This window comes from Hordeum vulgare, chromosome 5H (genome assembly GCF_904849725.1).
Source record: "Hordeum vulgare subsp. vulgare chromosome 5H, MorexV3_pseudomolecules_assembly, whole genome shotgun sequence".
NCBI classification, from domain to species: domain Eukaryota; kingdom Viridiplantae; phylum Streptophyta; class Magnoliopsida; order Poales; family Poaceae; genus Hordeum; species Hordeum vulgare.
Window position 1 is genome coordinate 298,224,985 of NC_058522.1, and position 20,514 is coordinate 298,245,498.

At 46.1% G+C, this 20,514-nt stretch overlaps 1 protein-coding gene across 1 annotated transcript; it reads left to right on the forward strand.

Annotated features, from left to right (window-relative positions):
- The first annotated feature begins 286 nt into the window (after positions 1 to 286).
- Positions 287 to 2,371, forward strand: LOC123399205. Its single transcript, XM_045093635.1, has 3 exons — positions 287 to 671; positions 1,337 to 1,661; positions 1,742 to 2,371. The coding sequence occupies exons 2-3, from the start codon at positions 1,589 to 1,591 to the stop codon at positions 2,275 to 2,277; spliced, it is 609 nt and encodes a 202-aa protein (XP_044949570.1). The 5' UTR covers positions 287 to 671; positions 1,337 to 1,588; the 3' UTR covers positions 2,278 to 2,371.
- The last annotated feature ends 18,143 nt before the right edge of the window (positions 2,372 to 20,514 follow it).

Sequence of the window (20,514 nt, forward strand, 5' to 3'; positions counted from 1 at the left end):
CCCAAGCCTCGGAAGGCTCTGCCATGAATGAGGATTGTTGTGCCAGTCGCTTCAATGTGAGTGTTTATCTCTTTCTTTCTTTTGTCATTGTGAAATTTGATGCCTTTGATGTGCGAGTGGAATTTGCTTGCCAGAGCTGCTACCTCAGTGACGTCGCCTCGTGGAGATGAAGATCCCATGGAACAAGACACTACGGATATGGCCACCTCCCAACGAGGTATGACAAGTCTTCATTTTCTTCTGCTTTCTGGATATCATTCGTCGATTGGACTAACTGACATTGTCGATTGAAAGCTACAAAAGTCATCCACTTGGAGGACGATGAAGAACTGCGGCGGACGACTGCTGAATTAGCTAAAACCATGCCTGAAACTCTGGTGACGAGTGCTCCTCCAACCGGTTCGATTGTTGTGACTACAACTTCTCCAGCCAGTTCAGTTGTTGTGACTATAGTGCCGACTACGCCTCTTCCGATAACTCCTGTTACCTCTGCTGCAATGCCAACTCCTTTGATGCTTGCATATCCTCCGCATCGTGTCCCGGAGGACCATACTGGAGTTGCCAAAGACGCCATGATTCAGGCCGAACAGATGATGCTGCAGATCAAGGTGGCATATGAGGCTAGCAAGTTGGCATACGATGCCAGCTCGGTGCTTCAAGCTAACGTCCGAGTAAGTGCAATTGTAAGTTTATTTCTGACTGAATCTTGTCAATCTTGACTTTGCACCCAGTGGGTGTTTTCTTGCGTTGTATAGTTGCTTGTTTTTGATCCACTTGGGTCACACTGAGTAAACCCACTGGGTGTAGTCCCCAAGACCGCTGTCGAGTGCTTGCATCGACAGGGGTCTGATTGGAAGACATACTCTTCTCTTTTTTTGACCCGGCCAGGCTGGACCTGGTCGAGTGGTTTTGTATCCAGTGGGGGCACGCTGAGTGCACCCACTAGGTGTAGTCCCCGAGAACGCTATTGAGTGCTTGCATCGGCAGGGGTCTGATTGGAAGACACACTCTTTTTTTCTTGACTCGGCCAGGCCGGACCTGGTCGAGTAGTTTTGTACCCAGTGGGGGAACGCTGAGTGCACCCACTGGGTGTAGTCCCCGAGACTATTGTCGATCGTTTACAAAGGGCAATAGTCTTAAGAACTTGGACGCAGGGTCCTTTTTCGTACTTAGAGTACTTGCGCCAATCTGTGTGTAGAGTGAATATGTTTTTTTTGGTATCTCCACCAGTGTGGGTGGGGGCGGTGGGCCGCCATTCGGTCAACTTAACTACACTTCTCCACTCGGGAGTGGAAAAATATTAGTGCCGACTGAACTATTTCCTTGATGTTTTCAGAAAACCTGTGAGATTGGAGTCAAGTATGCCAACTTGGAATCAGAGAAGAACCATCTTCAGCTGGATCTGGAAGTGACAACCAATGACCTGAACGTCTTGAAGAAGGCTCTCACGGATAAGGATAAGGCCCTCACAGAGGCTAAGGAGAAATTTGAGGCCGTTGAGGAGAAGCTCTTGGCAGTTGGATAGATAGAAGAAGAGAACGCCAAACTAAAGAAAGAACGAACCGAGTGGGCCAAAAAGCTTGAGCACATGGCCAAAAGAGGAAACGCCATGGAGAAGTATCTAGGGGACTTCATGAGCAACATGCTCGGCACGCTTAATGGTATGGCTCTTTCACCGAGTGAATCTCTTCAGACTTTTTCGAATGAATTGTGACTGACTTTTCATTTTTCCTTCACACAGAATTCTGCCAGGATTTTGATAAGGAGACTGAAGAAGTGGAGCCGTATTTGGACCCTATCAAGTCACCTGTTTATGATGTTGTGTCCATGAATATGTTTCGCCTCAATGCTCGTCTTTCAAAGGTTCAAGGGTACGTTGCCCGACTGCGAACCACGCTGGGGAAGATCGACAAGGAGCTGTGGCCTGAAGACACCCTCCAGACTGATCTGGAGGCAATAATGAGCCGCTTGGACCAGATTCCCAACAGAGTGCAGGCGTGGAAGAAGTCCGTTGCATGTCGCAGAGCTGATGTGACTCTCTCGCTCATTCGAGTCCATTGCAAGGACGCTAGGGAAGATAAGCTGAAGGCGCTCCAGGTGGCCAATACGAAGAAGCTCCTATTTGAGGACTTCATGTGGACCTTCATAGACGTGGCCACTCCCATTGCTGATGGGATCGACCTCGACACCTTATTGAGCCTACGAGTCCTGGTGAGCCATAAAAAGAAACTTCGATTGCAGACAAACTTTTATTCGCCTCGGAAAGTCGAGTGTTAATGTATCCGTTAAAACTTCGTTCGGGTGTTAAACCCGAGTACTCTCGTCCGTATAGACGACTTTCATCCGTGTTGAATATCTTTGAGTTTATCTACATTTGGCTGAGTTTGTTTGGTTTTTGAATGTTCTTGATATTCGGAAAAATCCCTTACTTAAGTGAAATCTGATTCACAGTTAAGTCTCTGAGTGAATAGGTTGCTATTCACTCGACGGGCTTTCTTAACTTAGGCGAAGACTGGTTCGCAGCTAAGCCTCCGAGTGAGAGGATTGCTCGTCACTCGTAGCGAATTTTATACTTAGGCGAAGGCTGGTTCGCAGCTAAGTCCTCGAGTGAAATGATTGCTATTCACTCGGAGGGTTTTTTAACTTAGGCAAGAACGTGTTCGCAGTTAAGCCCCCCGAGTGAGATGATTGCTCGTCACTTGGAGTGAATCTTATACTTAGGCAAAGACTGGTTCGCGGCTAAGCATCTGAGTGAATAGGTTGCTATTCACTCAGAGAGGTTTTTAGCTTAGGCGAAAGCATGTACGCAGCTAAGCCCCCGAGTGAGAGGATTGCTCGTCACTCGGAGTGAGTTCTATACTTAGGCGAAGACTGGTTCGCTGGTAAGCATCTGAGTAAATATGTTGCTATTCACTCGGAGAGGTGTTTTAACTTAGGTGAAAATATGTTCGTAGCTAAGCCCCCGAGTGAGAGGATTGTTCGTCACTCAGAGTGAGCCTTATACTTAGGTGAAGACTGGTTCACGGCTAAGCCCCCGGGTGACAGGATTGCTCGTCATTCGGGGTGAGTTTTATACTTAGGCATAGACTGGTTCGCGGCTAAGCATCTGAGTGAATAGGTTGCTATTCACTCGGAGAGGTTTTCAACTTAGGCGAAAGCATGTTCGCACCTAAGCCCCCAAGTGAGAGGATTTCTCATCACTCAGAGTGCGTTTTACACTTAGGCGAAGACGGGTTCGGAGCTAAGCCCCCGAGTGATAGGATTGCTCGTCACTGGGAGTGAGTTTTGTACTTACGCAAAGACTGGTTCACAGCTAAGCCCCGAGTGAGAGGATTGCTCGTCACTCGGAGTGAGTTTTGTACTTAGGCGAAGTCTGGTTCACGGCTAAGCATCCGAGTGAATATGTTGTTGTTCACTCGGAGATGTTTTTAACTTAGGCAAAAACATGCTCGCAGCTAAGCCCCCGAGTGAGAAGATTGCTCGTCACTTGGAGCATATCTTGAATGTGAAATTGCACGATCGTAATAAAAAAAACTATAGGAATCATGACTTTGACAAGCAACATTGTTTAGAAACTCTCTTATTACATCAAACCAATCGGTTGTCAAGCATAAAAGTATCAGAGTAGGTCTGCATTCCAAGGCGCGGTTTGTTGTTTCTGTTCTTGAGGTTTTAAAGGTGATAGGCTCCATTGTTCATTACTTTGGTGACAACGAAAGGTCCTTCCCATGCGGGGGCAAGCTTGTGAGGTCGATGTTGATCCACTCGGAGGACCAGATCGCCTTCGTGGAACGTCCGTCTCCTCACATGCCTCGCATGGAAGCGTCGTAGATCCTATTGGTATATTGTCGACCAAATCAAGGCCAGTTCAAGCTCTTCGTCCAGGAGATCTACTCCATCCTATCGCGCCTGTTCAGGCTCAGCCTTAGAATATAGATCCACACGGGGAGAATTGTGAAGAAGATCACTCGGTAAGACAGCTTCAGCTTCATACACCAAGAAGAAGGGTGTGCGTTTAGTTGACCGGTTGGGAGTTGTCCTCAAGCCCCACATAACAGACGGTAATTCAGATACCCGAGCCCCAGCTGCATGTTCCAAGTCTCGCATGAGTCGAGGCTTCAAACCATGAAGGATAATGCCATTCACCCGCTTATCTTGTCCATTGGTTTGGGGGTGTGCGACGGATGCACAATCCACCCGGGTGCCTTGAGCAGAGCAAAAGTGTCTGAACTCTTTCGAGTTGAAGTTAGAACCATTGTCCGTGATGATGATGTGAGGTACTCCGTACCAGAATGTTATTTCCTTCATAAAATTTATGGCGGTGCGTGAGTCCAGCTTCTTTATAGGTTTGGCTTCGATCCATTTAGTGAACTTACCGACTGCAACAAGTAGGTGTGTGAATCCACTCTGGCCTGTTTGAAAAGGGTCGACCATATCCAAACCCCAAACAACAAACGTCCAGACGAGTGGGATAGTCTTCAAAGCAGATGCAGGCTTGTGAGACAAGTTAGAGTAGAACTGACAGCCTTTGCAGTGATCAACGACATCTTTAGCCATCTCGTTAGCACACGGAGAGAAGAATCTAGCTCGGTATGCTTTGGCAACAATAGTCTGAGAGGACGCATGATGACCACAGAGTGGATTTCCTCGAGGATCAGTCGACCCTCCTCAGGGGAGATGCACCGTTCAGCTATGTCAGTAACACTTTCTTTGTAAAGTTGATCTCTCCCATCACAGTAAAAGCCTTTGATCCGCGAAAAATCTGCTTAGCTTCAACTTCAACTTTAGGGAGTTCTTGCCTCAGAATGTATGCAATGTATGGTACTGTCCAATCGGGCGTGATCACTAGAATTTCCATGACTAAATCAAGGACTACTGGAACATCAATCTCAGTCGGATTGGATGTGCTTATTGATCGTGGGGGCTCTTCAGTGAAAGGATCCTCTTGCACCAAGGAGTATGTAAGTGTTCCAGGAACACGTTGCTAGGGACAGGTTTCCGAGTGGACCCAATCTTGGCTAGCTCGTGAGCTGCTTGATTTTTCAATCGGGGTACATGATGGAGTTCCATACCTTCGAACTTCTTCTCAAGCTTCCTTACGCATGGCAATACCCAGTCATGGCGGGGTTTCTGACATCCCATTCCTTCATCACTTGATTGACCACCAAATCCGAGTCGCCGTATACCATCAGGCACCGGACGCTGAGTGAGATGGCCATAGGCAACCCGTAGAGGAGCGCTTCATATTTAGCCTCGTTGTTGGAGGAATCAAAGTGAATATGGAGAACATAGTTGAACTTGTCGCCTTTTGAGCCATTCAACATTTTAGAGCCATCAAAGAACATGGTCCAATGTGCCGAGTGAACTTGAGTTGGCTGCTGTTGCTCCACCCACTCGACCGTGAAATGTGCAAGTGCTTGAGACTTGATAGCTTTGTTGGCTTAGAACTTGATGTCAAAGTATAAGAGCTCGATGGCCCATCTGGCCACGTGACTAGATGCGTCCCGATTGTTAAGTATCTCCGAGAATGGAGCATCATTGACGACTGATACCGAATGATCTTGAAAGTAGTGTGCCACCTTCTTCGCTGATAAATATATTCCATAGAGGAACTTCTGGTAATGAGGGTACCTTTGCTTCGAAGGGGTCAGTACTTCAAAAATGTAGTAGACTGGACGTTGTACTTTGTAAGCTTTGCCTTCCTCTTCTCGATCGACAGTCAGAGTTGTGCTGATGACTTGATTAGTAGCTGTGATGTATAAGAGAAGGGGTTCTTTGATGTGCGGAGCAGCAAGCACCGGCTGGGTGGAAAGCAGGGCTTTTAGCTCGACAAACATTTCTTCTGCCTCGTCATTCCACTCGAACACATCGGACTTCTTCATAAGTCGGTATAGGGGAAATGCATTCTCACCGAGACGAGAAATGAACCGACTCAACGCCGCCAGGCAGACTGTGAGCCTCTGGACATTGTGCAAACGCACAGGGATTTTCATTCGGACGATGGTGCTAATCTTCTCAGGGTTGACATCGATCCCATGTTCGGAAAAGAGGAAACCGAGTAACTTGCCGCCAGTAACTCTGAAAGTGTAGGTAGCTGGATTCAACTTGATATCGTACTTCCTCTTTTGCCAAGTCAGCCAGCAAGTCGGAACCTTTTGCCGGACTTGACCACAATATCATCCATGTAGGCCTCAACATTCCGAGTGATTTGATCAAGCGTGCATTTCTAGATCATACGCATGAATGTAGCACCAGCATTCTTCAGACCAAAAGGCATAGTGATATAGCAGAAACACCCGAAAGGGGTGATGAAGGCCGTTTTTATTTCATCTGGACCAAACAGACGGATCTGATGGTAGCCAGAGTATGCATCAAGAAAGGATAAACACTCACACCCTCTAGTCGAGTCGACAATTTGATCAATGCGGGGGAGCGAAAAGTGATTGGGCAGACCTTATTGATCTTCTTCAAATCAATACACATACGAACATACTTGTCCTTCTTGGAGACCATGACGACATTTGCGAGCCACTCGGAGTGGTAAACCTCACGTATGAACTTCGCCTCCAAGAGTGGAGCCACCTCCTCGCCGATTGCTTTTCGTTTCTCTATTGCAGACCGACGCAAATGCTCTGTAACATGCTTCACCTTTATATCCACTCTCAGTCGGTGCTCAGCCAGTTCCTTAGACACACCCGTCATGTCAGCAGGCTTCCATGCAAAGATGTCCCAGTTCTCATGGAGGAACTGGATGAGCTCGGATTCCTATTTGCCGTCAAGTGTTTTTGAGATGTTGGTCGGGGCATCATTAGGATCCGTCCGGTGGCTGCCCACTTTTTTGACTTCACCTGCCGACTGAAAAGCGGACTCAGAAGTGGGCTTCTTGGAGCGCATCTGGTCGGCAGGAGCGGTGTTCTTCCGGTATTCCTCCGGCTCTATCGCATCCATCTGTTGATCAACAATCTTGGAGCCTTGTTGCAAGCACTCCTAGGCCCTCTACCGACTACATGTGACTGTGATGACGCCCTTGGGCCCTGGCATCTTCATCTTCAGATACACGTAACATGGGCGTGCCATGAAACGTGCATAAGTGGGGCGACCAAGGATGGCATGATAAGCACTCTGAAAATCCATAACTTCGAACATTAATCTTTCCTTGCGAAGATTCTTGTCTGTGTCGGATACCACATCGAGCACAATTTGGCCGAGTGACTTGGACTTTTTCCCGTGGAACTGCATATTGCTTTCACTGAGTCCGGACATCGGAATGCCCATTCCTTTGAGGGTGTCTGCATATAGAATGTTCAACCCACTACCACCATCCATCAAAACCTTGCGAAGATGAACGCCTTCCACAACTGGGTCTACCACCAATGCATGTCGACCAGGGGTAGCGATGTGAGTAGGGTGGTCCGACTGATCGAACGTTATGGGGGTCTGAGACCATTTGAGGTATGAGGGGGTGGTCGGAGCTGCCATGTTGACCTCTCTCTTTATGACCTTCAACCAACTTCTGCTCTCTACATCAGCAAAAATCATCAGGGTGGCATTGACATCTGGAAACTCTTCTTTATCTTCTTCATCCTCCTTCTCAGGAGTCTTCTCACTCGACGGATTATCGTTGAACTGTTGGATTAACAATCTGCACTGACGAGTGGTGTGTTTGGTTAATATTAGATTGCCATCTTCATCTTTCTTCGTGTGGATTGCACACGGTAAATCCAGAACATCTGACAGATTCTTAGACTTCTTTGGGGGAACTTTCCCTTTGGGCTTTCCCTTGAACTTTCCTTGTGCTGCTAGGGTGGTTGCTTCTGCTGGTGTGGAACCATTAGCCTTGCTCTTCTGTTTCCGATTGGAATTGCCGCCAGCATCATTGTCAACAGCTTTTCCCTTACCGCTACAGAGGTGGTCATCTTCTCCACCATTGGCGTATCGGGCAGCAATCTCCATCATCTTGCTCATGGACATGTCGTCTGTCCGATCGAACTTCAGATATAACTCTTTGTACCTGACACCAGCGTTGAAAGTGTAGACTACTTGGTGCTCAGAAATGTTTTCCACCGTGTTATGAAGGGTGGTCCAATGTTGGACATAATCTGTCAGGGACTCATTTGGCTTTTGTACACAATGCTTCAACTCGGACAAACCAGCAGGGCGCTTGCATGTGCTTTCGAATGTTTTGATGAATACTCGGGCGAGATCCTCCCAGCAGTAGATGCTAGAAGGATCCAACTGATTCAGCCACGCCCTGGCCGAACCATCTAGCATTAGAGACAAATGCTTCATGGAGACATTGTCGTTACCTCCGCCAATCTGCACTGCCACTCGATAGTCATCGAGCCATGTTTCACGCTTAGATTCTCCTGTGAACTTACTTATTCCAGCCGCCAATCTGAAATTGGGGGGAATATCAGCAGAACGGATTGCTCTACTGAAGCACTCGGGGCTGGAAACCACAGTGCCGCTTTCACACAAACGATCTCTGTCAAAACCATCTCTATGAGCTCTGCCCCTGTCAATCCTCCTCTGGGCGAGCACATTCCTTGCATCGAACCCAAGACTCTGCTCATCACCGAACGAGCGTCTATCATCATAGTGTCGGGACACATACTAACCACTCCGTGGAGGAGAATGCACCCAACGACGGTCATCATGGTGGTAATGGGGATCAAACTTCTTTCACCCTTGATCTCTATCCCGATCCCCTCGTTAACCCTCGCCTCTGCGAGACTGAGGTGATCCTGGACTGTAAACTAAATGAACTATATATGCTCTGGGTGAATTGATGTGCAATCTATTGAGTGACTGTGATATAGCTGAGTTTTGTTGCTGTGCTGCTTGAAGCAAAGTACGAATCTTCTCTAAGCGTCTACTAGCCTCTGAGTTTGATGGCTCAATAGAATCTACTATCTTCGCGGCTGCTGCAACATTTAGTACCGGAGTACAAAATACCTCGACGTGCTTCCGTGGTTCACTCGGAAATAGCTATTGCTGACGCCGACAGGAAACTGGAGGACGTCGGCGGGCGTGTCCACTCTACGGCTCTCCAACCTCACGCTCGGTGCGACCGAACCCACGCGGGCTATCCATAGAACCCGCCATGAATACCTCCGTCGCAGGATTGCAGCTCTCGCACTCGGAGGGAACATCAGACTGATCTGAAGCCGAGTCGAACGTGTAGCGAAGAAGTTCAGCGGGCTCGATTGCCGCGATTTGCGGAGATGACGCCTGGTGAGCCACCGCGTGCTTCACCCGTCGCTGGAGTCGCGAGTGGCCGGATCGCTTGTGGCGACGAGCAGCAGAGCGAATAGTCGACACCAGGGTTAATGGGTGCCGAAGGAGAATGCCGCAAGAGCTTCCACGGAAGTGCATTGTACCACGGACCGGGAGCGCCTTGACATCGAGAGGCGCCTCTTGAAGCCATGCTGAATCATCATCGACGAAGATGAGCGTGCTGAGACGGATCTCGCAGCCCCAGAACAAATCGCAGCTGGAAGACATGACGAAGAATGAAAATTGCAAACTTGCCGAAGTCGCTTAGATGCCTGCCCCACGGTGGGCGCCAACAATTGTGGGAATGAACCTGACAGTAGAGGTGTAGGGTATGAAAGGAGAGGGTAGAGTCCTAGCTACAACAAGCTTGTAAGCAAGATATATGAGTTCAGGCCCCTCTCGTGGAGGTAATAGCCCTACGTCCTAGGGCTCGGGAGCTCTTGCAGTGTGGAATGCGTGTTACAGGGGGTGCGAACCCTTGTGCCAGAGGGGAGGGGTGGCTTATATAGAGTGTGCTGCCCCTCATCAATACCGGGCAACCAAGGGTTCGATGGAGTTTAAAGGCCTACGTTACTGATAACGTGCGTAATTAATGTTACTTATGACGACCAGCCGAACGCTTGCCTGTTGGCCTCCCTAGAGTGGCTTCTAGTCTTCTGTGGCGACTAGCTTCTAGTTATTCCAAGTGGAAGTTCATTGGCGAGTGAAGGGGGGACTCTTTCGAGTGATTTCTTACCGAGTGACTCAAACGTTATGGCTATTCAGTCGGAGCCCTCCTTCTAGTCTTCAAGTCTTTAATGAGGTGCCCTTAGGTAGGACATGTAGGTCAAGTCTATGGCCCTACCCTATGGACATATCCCCATCAGTTCTGGCTCATCCTGAGCCGACACCCATGCATGGCGGATTAAGCGGCAAGACTATCGGGGGTCACCTTCTTATCTTTGGTTCTCTGCAATGAGCTCATGCCAAAGGACTTCAAGGGCCCTCGCAAGGTGCCCAATTATACATGAGATGTTGAGCCGGCAACATGGATCGAGAGTTACGAGCTTGCTATGGACATGCTTGATGCCAGCGATGCGGTGTGTGCCAAGTACCTTACGATGATGCTGGAAGGGCCGACTCGGATAGGGTTGAAAATCTTGCCGCCCAATTCCATCAACACCTGGGCAGAATTAAAGGAACGATTTATCAAAAACTGGTCGGGGACTTGCAAATGGCAAATGACGATTGTGGATCTGCAGCATTGCATCCAACGCTCTCACGAGCCGGCGCACCATTGGACACGTCGGGTCGTTGAAATCATTCACTCATAACATGGCATCATGGTTGCTCAAGCCGTCCTGATTTTGGAGAAAAATTGCCACTTTCAGTCGCTGGTCTTGAAGCTTGGCCGCCTGAAACGAAAGGTGCATGACATGGGCGAGTTAATGGACACTCTCACCAGGTATGCTGAGTCAGATAGCATGAAGGATGCCAGCTCATACGAGGGCAAAGACAGCAAGAACAAGAAAGGCGATGGTGCCAAGGGTCATTATCAAAACCCTGGACACAATGGAAACCCAGGAGGTCAAGGAAAGTGGAGGCACCACGATGGCGGATCAGACTTCGTCGCCAACACCAATACTGGGTTCAGAAACCAGCGCCGGAACACTCGTCCTAGAGGAGGTTATAGTGGGAGAAAACCGCGCAACTACGAGGAGATGCTCAAGCCACCTTGTCCTAAGCATAGTACCCCAGATACCCTGTCTACTCATTCTTCGGAAAATTGCTATGTTATGCAGGAATTCCGTCTCCAGGCCTCTGGGGATAACCAAGGAGGCCACGGAGGTGGGCACCCGGGCCAGCCTTGTCCTGGCGGGTCACATGGGGGCTCGTTTGGCAGGTTCCTAGGACCCGACTTTAAGGGACAGGGCGGCTCAAGTAATGGATAACACTCTAGTCAGGATAATCAACAACACAATGGTCAAGGCGTGTTTCAGAGCAACCCTAAGCAGTTGAATAGTGGTCAGTATCACGTCTTCACCATAGCACTTGCAGGCGGGACAATAAACTCAAACAGAGAGCCATCAATGTGGTTGAGCTGGCGGTTCCCAGGCATCTCAATTGGTCCGAACAACCGATCACTTGGACTAGGGAAGGATCACCCTTCCCGGGTCGATAACCCCAGTGGTCTAGCTTTGGTGGTGGCACCTCAGATTTGTGGATACACCCTCACGAAGGTTCTTATGGATGGGGAAGCAGCATCAATATGTTGTACTATGACACCTTCCTGCGGTTGAACCTTTCTGAGGGCGACCTATTGTCGTCGACAACAGTTTTTCATTGCATCGTTCCAGGGAAATCGGCACACCCGGTTGGAGGGTCAAGTTAAGCGTTGCTTTTGGTGATGAATTTACTACATATGCGAAGCCTTGACATTTGAGGTGGTCAAGATCAAGAGTCCTTATCACACCCTTTTTGGAAGGCTGGCTTACGCTTGCTTTATGGCTTGACCCTGCTACATTTACCTTAAACTAAAAATGTCGGGTCTCCACGACACCATTATTGCCAATGGAAGCCGAAAGATAGCTGAGGAGCGCGAGGAAGGGGATGCGACTTATGAAGAGTTGGCGTGCGTAGCTGAAGAGTTGAAGTTCTATGCGGCCAATGTTGACCCAACACACATGACCCTCTCAAGAAACGCACCACTGAATCTGAGTCGCCTCTCAATTTCCAGTCAACTTACGATACAACGCAAGTCGATTTCACCCCACGCGACTCTTCTAAGCAGTTTACTTTTGGGACATGAGTGGATCCCAAATAGGAAAGCACGCTCATCCAATTCATCCGTGAGAATCGGGACATCTTTCCATGGAAACCTTCTGACATGCCTGGAGTTCCAAGAGAATACGATGAGCACCACCTCAATGTGGATCCAAAAATGAAACCAGTACGACAATACCTCCATTGTTTTAAGGAGGAGAGGCGCAAAGCCATTGGGGAAGAAGTCGCTCGGCTCCTAGCTATCGGGTTTATCGTTGAAGTTTTCATCTCGAGTTGCCGGCTAACACAGTGCTTGTTTTGAAGAAGAACCACACTTTTCGTATGTGTATTAATTACACCCATCTCAACAAAGCCTGTCCAAAGGATCCCTTTGCTCTTCCCCGTATTTATCCTATTATTGACGCTACGGCAGGTTATGAGTGCCTGTGTTTCTTGGAAACGTACTCAGGGTACCACTAGATCAAGATGGCTAAGGAGGATCAGGAGAAGGCGACCTTCATAACCCTTTTCAGCGCTTTCTGCTATGTCTTTATGCCTTTTTGACTTAAGAGCATGGGGGCGACTTATCAACGATCTATCCAGAATTTCTTGCACAGTCAAAGTGGGCACAATGTTCACGCCTATGTTGATGATATCATGGTGAAGTCTTAGAAGAAGGAAACGCTCTTGGAGGATCTCAAGGAGACGTTTGATAATCTTCGAGTTTACAAGATGAAGCTTAACCGAGCCAAGTGTGTTTTTGCTGTTCCTGTAGGTAAGTTAGTGGGTTTCCTAGTCTGTGAGCAAGGCATTGAAGCTAACCAGGATAAGATCAAGGCGATAACTTCGCTAGGAAAGCCGACCAATATCAACTAGGTCCAGCACATGGCTAGTCGCATCACGGCGTTAAACCGGTTCATAAACCGCCTTGGTGAAAAGGCAATCCCTCTTTATCAATTGCTCAAGAAGAGGAATAATTTAGTTTGGACTGACGCAGCTGATGAAGCCTTCAAATCCCTTAAGAAACAGTTGGCCGAGCCACCCATTTTAGCCGCCCCGACAGACAAAGAGCCCATGCTCCTCTACGTTCCTGCTAATTCTAAAGTAGTGAGTGTTGCAGTTGTCGTTGAACGCAAGGAAGCATGGAAAGAGTATCTGGTTCAGCGGCCAGTGTCTACGTTCCTGCTAATTCTAAAGCAGTGAGTGTTGCAGTTGTCGTTGAACGCAAGGAAGCATGAAAGGAGTATATGGTTCAGTGGCCAGTGCATTTTGTCAACGAAGTGGTGACCTTGTCTTTGGAATTTTTATGCCAAGCCTGAAGCTGAAGCACTACTTTCAAGAACATCCGATCACTATGGTCAATTCAGCGCCACTTGGGGACATCATACAAAACCGTGAAGCCACATGACGAATTACTAAGTGGGAAATCGAGCTTGGTCCCCACCATGTGAAGTACACGCCTCGTACGGCCATCAAGTCCCAAGCACTGGTGAGTTTCATCAACGATTGGACCGAGCTTCAAATCCCGAAAGATAGGACAGAGAACACGTACTAGACTATACATTTTGATGACTCCAGGCAACTGGAAGCCTCCGGGGCTGGTGTAGTATTATCCTCTCCACGGGGTGACAAATACTATTATGTTTTACGGCTCATGTTCCCCTGTACTAACAATGCAGCTGAGTATGAAGCTCTCCTCCATGGGCTTAGTATTTCAAAGGAGATTAACCTTAGCCGGGTCAGATGCTTGGGCCACTCAGATTTGGCGGGTCAAGAGGTCTCTAGGACTTGGGATTCAAAGGACCCCCTGATAGCGACTTATCGCCATGCAGTAACCGAGGTGGCGGGTCACTTCCATGGTTACCGAGTCGATCACATTGATCGCCGACATAATGAGGCAGCCGATGCATTTTCACGAATCGGATCTTAACGCAACCGGTCCCTCCAAATGTGTTCTTGGACGTCCCCCACAACCCCTCCATGAAATTACCGTCCGAGGAGTATATAGCCATCCCTGACCCAGAATCACATCTGGTGGCGGCTCTTCGAGCGATTCCTGACTGCACGACACCTTATTTGGCTTAACTAGCTCGAGGAGATCTCCCAGCTGAGGAAGTCCTTGCACGTTAGATAATACGACAGTGCAAGTCCATGACTATTCATAAGGGTGAGTTGCACAAATGAAGTATTAGCGGCATTTTTCAGCGCTGTGTTTCTCGTGAGGAAGTGCTACTGCGATAAAAGACCTTCCCCGGCAATGGCGCCAGGAATCCTTCTGCTGCTGGCTACGCCTACAGGGACTTCCTTGGCAAATATGCAAAGGATTCCCCCGCGGCCTTGGAGCCTTGCATTGGTGTTCCCTTGAAGAGGAAAGGGTGATGTAGCACAGTGGCGGTAAGTATTTCCCTCAGTTTGAGAACCAATGTATCGATCCAGTAGGAGGATCGCGTCAAGTCACAAGTACCTGCACAAACACAAAGAGCTTGCACCCAACTCTATGAAGGGGTTGTCAATCCCTTATAGATTGTTTGCAAAGTGAGAACTGACAGCAAAAAGTAAACAAAGCAAAGTAAAAGTAAAAGTGGAGACGATAGTTCTGAATAGACCCGGGGGCCGTAGCGTTCACTAGTGGCTTCTCTCATGAAATCAAGTAGATGGTGGGTGAACGAATTACTGTCGAGCAATTGATAGAACCGCGCAAAGTCATGACGTTATCTATGGCAATGATCATATCTATAGGCATCACGTCCAAAACAAGTAGACCGATACTTTCTGCATCTACTACTATTACTGCACACGTCGACCGCTATCCACCATGCATCTAGTGTATTAAGTTCATAAGAATAGAGTAACGCCTTAAACAAGATGACATGATGTAGATGGACAATCTCAAATCTATGATGAAACCCATCTTGTTACCCTTGATGGCAACAATACGATGCATGCCTTGCTGCCCCTTCTGTCACTGGGAAAGGTCTCCGCACGGTATGAACCCAAAACCAAGCACTTCTCCCATTGCAAGAATCACACATCTAGTTTGCCAAACAAAACCCAAGACTCAGAGAGACTTACAAGGATATCAAATCATGCATATAAGAAATCAGCAAAGACTCAAATATAAATCATAGATAATTTGATCACAAATCCACAATTCATCGGATCTCGACAAACACACCGCCAAAGAGGATTACATCGGATAGATCTCCATGAAGATCATGGAGAACTTTGTATTGAAGATCCAACATAGAGAAGAAGCCATCTAGCTACTAACTACGGACCCGTAGGTATGAGGTGGACTACTCACGAGTCATTGGAGAGGCGATGATGTTGATGTAGAAGCCCTCCAACTCCAAAGTCCCCTCCGACAGGGCACCGGGAAGGGTCTCCAGATATGATCTCGCGGAAACGGAAGCTTGCGACGGCGGAAAAGTGTTTTCGTGGATGCCCTTATTTTTTCTGGGATTTTAGGGAATTTATAGGCCAAAGAGCTAGGGCAGGGAAGCGCCAGGGAGGCCACAAGCCTGGTCGCCGCGGGCCCCCTGGCCGCGGCGTCAGGGCTTGTGGGCTCCCTGTGAGCCTCCTGCCTTGGCCCTCAAGTCCCCCGATCTTCTTCTGTTCTGGAAAAATTTATTTCGGGGATTTTATTCCGTTTGGACTTCGTTCCAAAATCAGATCTGAAAAGAGTCAAAAACACAGAAAAAACAGGAACTGGCGCTTGGCATTGAATTAATAAGTTAGTCCCAAAAAAGATATAAAAGGTATATAAAACATCCAAAGTTGACAAGATAACAACATGAAACCATAAAAAATTATAGATACGTTTGAGACGTATCAAGCATCCCCAATCTTAACTCCTGCTCGTCCTCGAGTAGGGAAGTGATATAGAATGAATTTTTGATGCTTTCATGCTACCTAGCATAGATGTCCTTTGTAACTCCTCTTATGTGACGTGAATGTTCAGATCCATTAGATTGAAAACAATAGTTTGCTATTGATGTGGAGACAATAATACTTCAAGCAAACTAGCAAGGTAATCATGAACTTTCAAAATAACAAGGCCAAAAGAAAGTTATCCCTACAAAATCATATAGTTTGGCTATGCTCTATCATCCTTGCACAACGAATTTAAATCATGCACAACCTCGGTATTGGCCAAGTAATTGTTTTCACACCTTTACTTTCTCAAACCTTTTCAACTCTCACGCAATACATGAGCGTGAGCCATGGTTTTAGCACTATAAGTGGAGTGGAGTGTGGTAGAGGTTGCAAGACAAACAAGGAGAAGATGGTCACATTGACTAGGCATATCAATGAGCTATGGAGATGCTCAACAATAGATATCAACGTGAATAAGTAGGGATTGCCATACAAATGATGCACTAGAGCTAAGAGTATGAGAAAGCTCTTAAATAAAACTAGTGGGTGTGCATCCAACTTGCTAGCTCACGAAGACCTAAGGCAATTTTGAGGAAGCCTATCATTGAAATATACAAGCCAAGTTATATAATGAACATTTCCCACTAGCTATATGGTGGTGAAAAAACGAGAGACTCTCAATCATGAAGATCATGGTTCTTAATATGAAGCACAAGTGTGGAAAGGAGATAGTAGCATTGTCCCTTCTCTCTTTTTCTCTCATTTTTTGGTGGGCTCTTTGGCCTCTTTTTTTTGGTGGGCATCTTTGGCCTCTTTTTGTGAATGGGCTTCGTTGGCCTCTTTTATTTCCTCACATGGGACAATGCTCCATCAAAGATGATCATCACACTTACAACTCAAAACTTAGAGCAATGATGACTCTATATGAAATGCCTTCGGTAGTGTACCGTGACAATGATCTAGCATGGCATAGATATCAATGGAAACATCATGCTAGCTATCTTATGATCATGCAATGGCAATGTAGAAGTGGTGTCACATGTCATGGTGGTAGTTGCATGGCAATATATCTCGGAATGGCTTTGAAAAAGCCATAGTAGGTAGGTATGGTGGCTGTTTTGAGGGAGGCTAATGGTGGGTTTTGTGCACCGACGAAAGTTGCACGACACTAAAGAAGACAGTGATGGTGGAAGGTGAAAGTGCATCTAAACCATGGACTCATCATTAGTCATGAAGAACTCATATACTTTTTGCAAAAGTTTTAGTAGTAATTGAAACAAAGCATTCAAAGCATACTCCTAGGGGAAGGGTCTGTAGGTATAAACCATCGCGCGATCCCGACCGCCACACAAAGGATGACAACCAATAGACTAATCATGCTCAGTCTTCATCACATAGCGGTTCACCATACGTGCATGCTACGGGAATCAATAACCTCAACACAAGTATTTCTAGATCCACAACACCTTACTAGTATAACTTCAATATTACCACAACCACAACTCAAAACTAATTGAGATGAATCAAACTTCTCTAACTACTCAAAGCACATGAAGGTGGAAGTTTTCATATCCCTTTGGATAACTACCCCTTTTGAGACTACTTTCATAGCATAGATCAACTACCACGCCACGCGCTTCCGTGCTCTAAAAGATAGAAGTGAAACACATAGAGCAAAATCAACTAGCTCAAAAGATATAAGTGAAACACTTGTGAGCTGAATTGTCTAACCAAAGGATATAAGTGAAGCTCGACAAAATCACGGTGAGTGCATGTCTCTCTCTAGGTGTGCAGCAAGGAAGATTTTGACACAACAAAAATAAAAGACTCCTACGATACAAGACGCTCCAAGCAAAACACATAACATGTGGTGAATAAAAATATAGCCCCAAGTAACGTTACCGATGTATTGAAGACAAAAGAGGGGATGCCTTCCCGGGGCATCCCCAAGGTTAGGATTTTTTGGCATCCTTGAATCAACTTGGGGTGCCTAGGGCATCCCCAAGCTTGTGATCTTGCCACTCTTTATCTTTTTGTCCATATGAACTTCACCCAAAACTTGAAAACTTCACAACACGAAACTTAAATAGAAACTCGTGATAACATTAGTATAAGAAAGCAAACCACCACTTCCTTAGGTACTGTAGCAAACTTAAATTCTACTTATGTTGATGTTGGGTTACGGTATTTTCAATCTTCCATGGCTAATACCCCCCGATACTATCCATAGTTTCATCAAAATAAGCAACCAACTCAACAAAAATAGAATCCGTTAACAGCAGACCAGTCTGTAGCAATCTGTATACTTCGTATACTTCTGGTACTTCAAAAATTCTGAAACATTACGACAGTCTGAAGAATTTGCATAGCAATCAGCAGCAAAAACAATCAACTCAAAAGCTCTTACAGAATAAAATGAAAATTCTTTTAGTGAGCAGAAAGTTTGTCTTTTCCAGCATGACCAAACGATCATCCCCAAGTCTAATCATAACGGTTTTACTTGGCACGAACGCAAAAAAAAACACAATCATAACAGAATTATGAAAGTGTGGAAAACACAAAACAGAAAGAAAAATGATAGATTCGTTGGGTTGCCTCCCAATAAGCGCTATTGTTTGATGCCCTTAGCTAGGCATAAGGTGATGGAATCACGTATAGTCATCTTTGGTGCTCAAACCATAAGTAGCCCTCATCATAGATTCATAAGGCAATCTTATTTTCTTTCTAGGAAAATGCTCCATGCCCTTCTTTAGAGGAAATTTAAATCTAATATCCCTTCCTTCATATCGATGATAGCACCAATAGTCCTTAGGAAAGGTCTACGAAGAATAATGGGACATGAAGGATTGCAATCTATATCAAGTACAATGAAATCCACAGGTACATAGTTCTTATTTGCGACAATAAGAACATCATCGATCCTTCCCATGGGTTTCTTGAAAGTAGAATCCGCAAGTTGCAAATTAAGAGAACACTCTTCAATCTCATGAAAACCAAGAATATCACATAAAGACTTTGGAATCGCGGAAACACTCTCACCCAAATCACACAAAGCATTGCATTCATAGTTTTTGGTTTTGATTTTGATAGTAGGTTCCCACTCATCATGAAGTTTTCCAGGTATAGAGACTTCTAATTCGAGTTTCTCTTGAAGAGATTTCATCATAGCATCTACGATATGTGCGGTAAAGGCTTTGCTTTGGCTATAAGCATGTGGAGAGTTTGCAATGGATTGCATCGAGGAAATGCTTTCAAACAAGGAGAAACTATCATAATTGAATTCCTTGAAATCCAAAGTGGGAGTTTCATTACTACCCAATATTTTGATTTCTTCTACTCCACTCTCCACACCTTTATCATCGAGATAGGTGGACTCCGAATCATTGGGGTGTTTTTCGACCAAAGTGGATTCATATCCAGCCCCTTCATCAATAGGTTTGACACGCGAAAACAAAGATTCAAGAGGATTCACACCAAGCACTTTAAGATTTTCGTGATTTGCATCACTAGAACGCACCCTTTTAAACCATTCATGCCTAGCGCGAATTTGGGCGGTTCTTTCTTTGCTCTCATTCATGGAGACACGCATAGCTTTTAAAGTTTTATCCAAGTTGACCTTGGGAGGAGCACATCTATCTTTCAAAGCATCAATATCACAAGACATCCTATCAACGCTCTTAGCCTAATCGTCTATTTTGAGTAGTTTTTCCTCTATGGACGCATTGAAAATCTTTTGAGAGTTGATGAACTCTTTGATATTACTCTCTAAATCAGAGGGTAATTTGTTAAGATTTCCATAAGTGTTGTTGTAAGAATTGCCATAATTGTTAGAGGAGTTACTAGGAAAAGGCCTAGGAACACAGTTTCCTCTAAAAGCATTGTTGTTGCCAAAATTGTTCCGACCAACAAAATTAACGTCCAAACTAGCGTTGCTACTCTCAATCAAGGAAGATAGTGGCATGTCATTAGGATCTAAAGGAGCATTTCTACTAGCAACCAAATTCATCAACTCGTCCATCTTAGCACTAAGCGAGTTAATTTCTTCTATAGCGTGTACCTTTTTCCTAGTAGGTGACCTTTCAGTGTGCCACTGAGAGTAGTTGGTCATGATATTGTCTAGGAGTTTTGTAGCGTCTCGTAACGTGATTTCCATGAACGTTCCACCTGAGGCGGAGTCCAAGATATTGCGAGAAGCAAAATTCAAACCAGCATAAAAGATTTGTATAATCATCCACAAACTCAAGCCATCAGCGGGACAATTTATAATCATTAACTTCATCCTCTCCCAAGATTGTGCAACGTGTTCATAATCAAGTTGCTCGAAATTGATGATATCGTTACGGAGAGAGATAATCTTAGCCGGTGGAAAATACTTGGTATGTAAGCATCTTTGCACTTATCCCAAGAATCGATACTATTTTTAGGCAAAGAAGAAAACCATGTTTTTGCGCGATCTCGCAACGAGAAAGGAAAAAGCTTCAACTTAACAACATCATTATCCACATCTCTTTTCTTTTGCATATCGCAAAGCTCAATGAAGGTATTGAGATGGGATGCGGCATTTTCACTAGGAAGGCCAGAGAATTGCTCTTTCATAACAAGATTCAGCAAGGCAGCGTT

Excerpts from the sequence above, each read along its gene's own strand:
- LOC123399205 (XM_045093635.1), top strand. The coding sequence starts at position 1,589 with ATGGCCAAAAGAGGAAACGCCATGGAGAAGTATCTAGGGGACTTCATG. Across the intron at positions 1,662-1,741 it reads CATGCTCGGCACGCTTAATG|AATTCTGCCAGGATTTTGAT; the intron begins GTATGGCTCTTT and ends TCCTTCACACAG.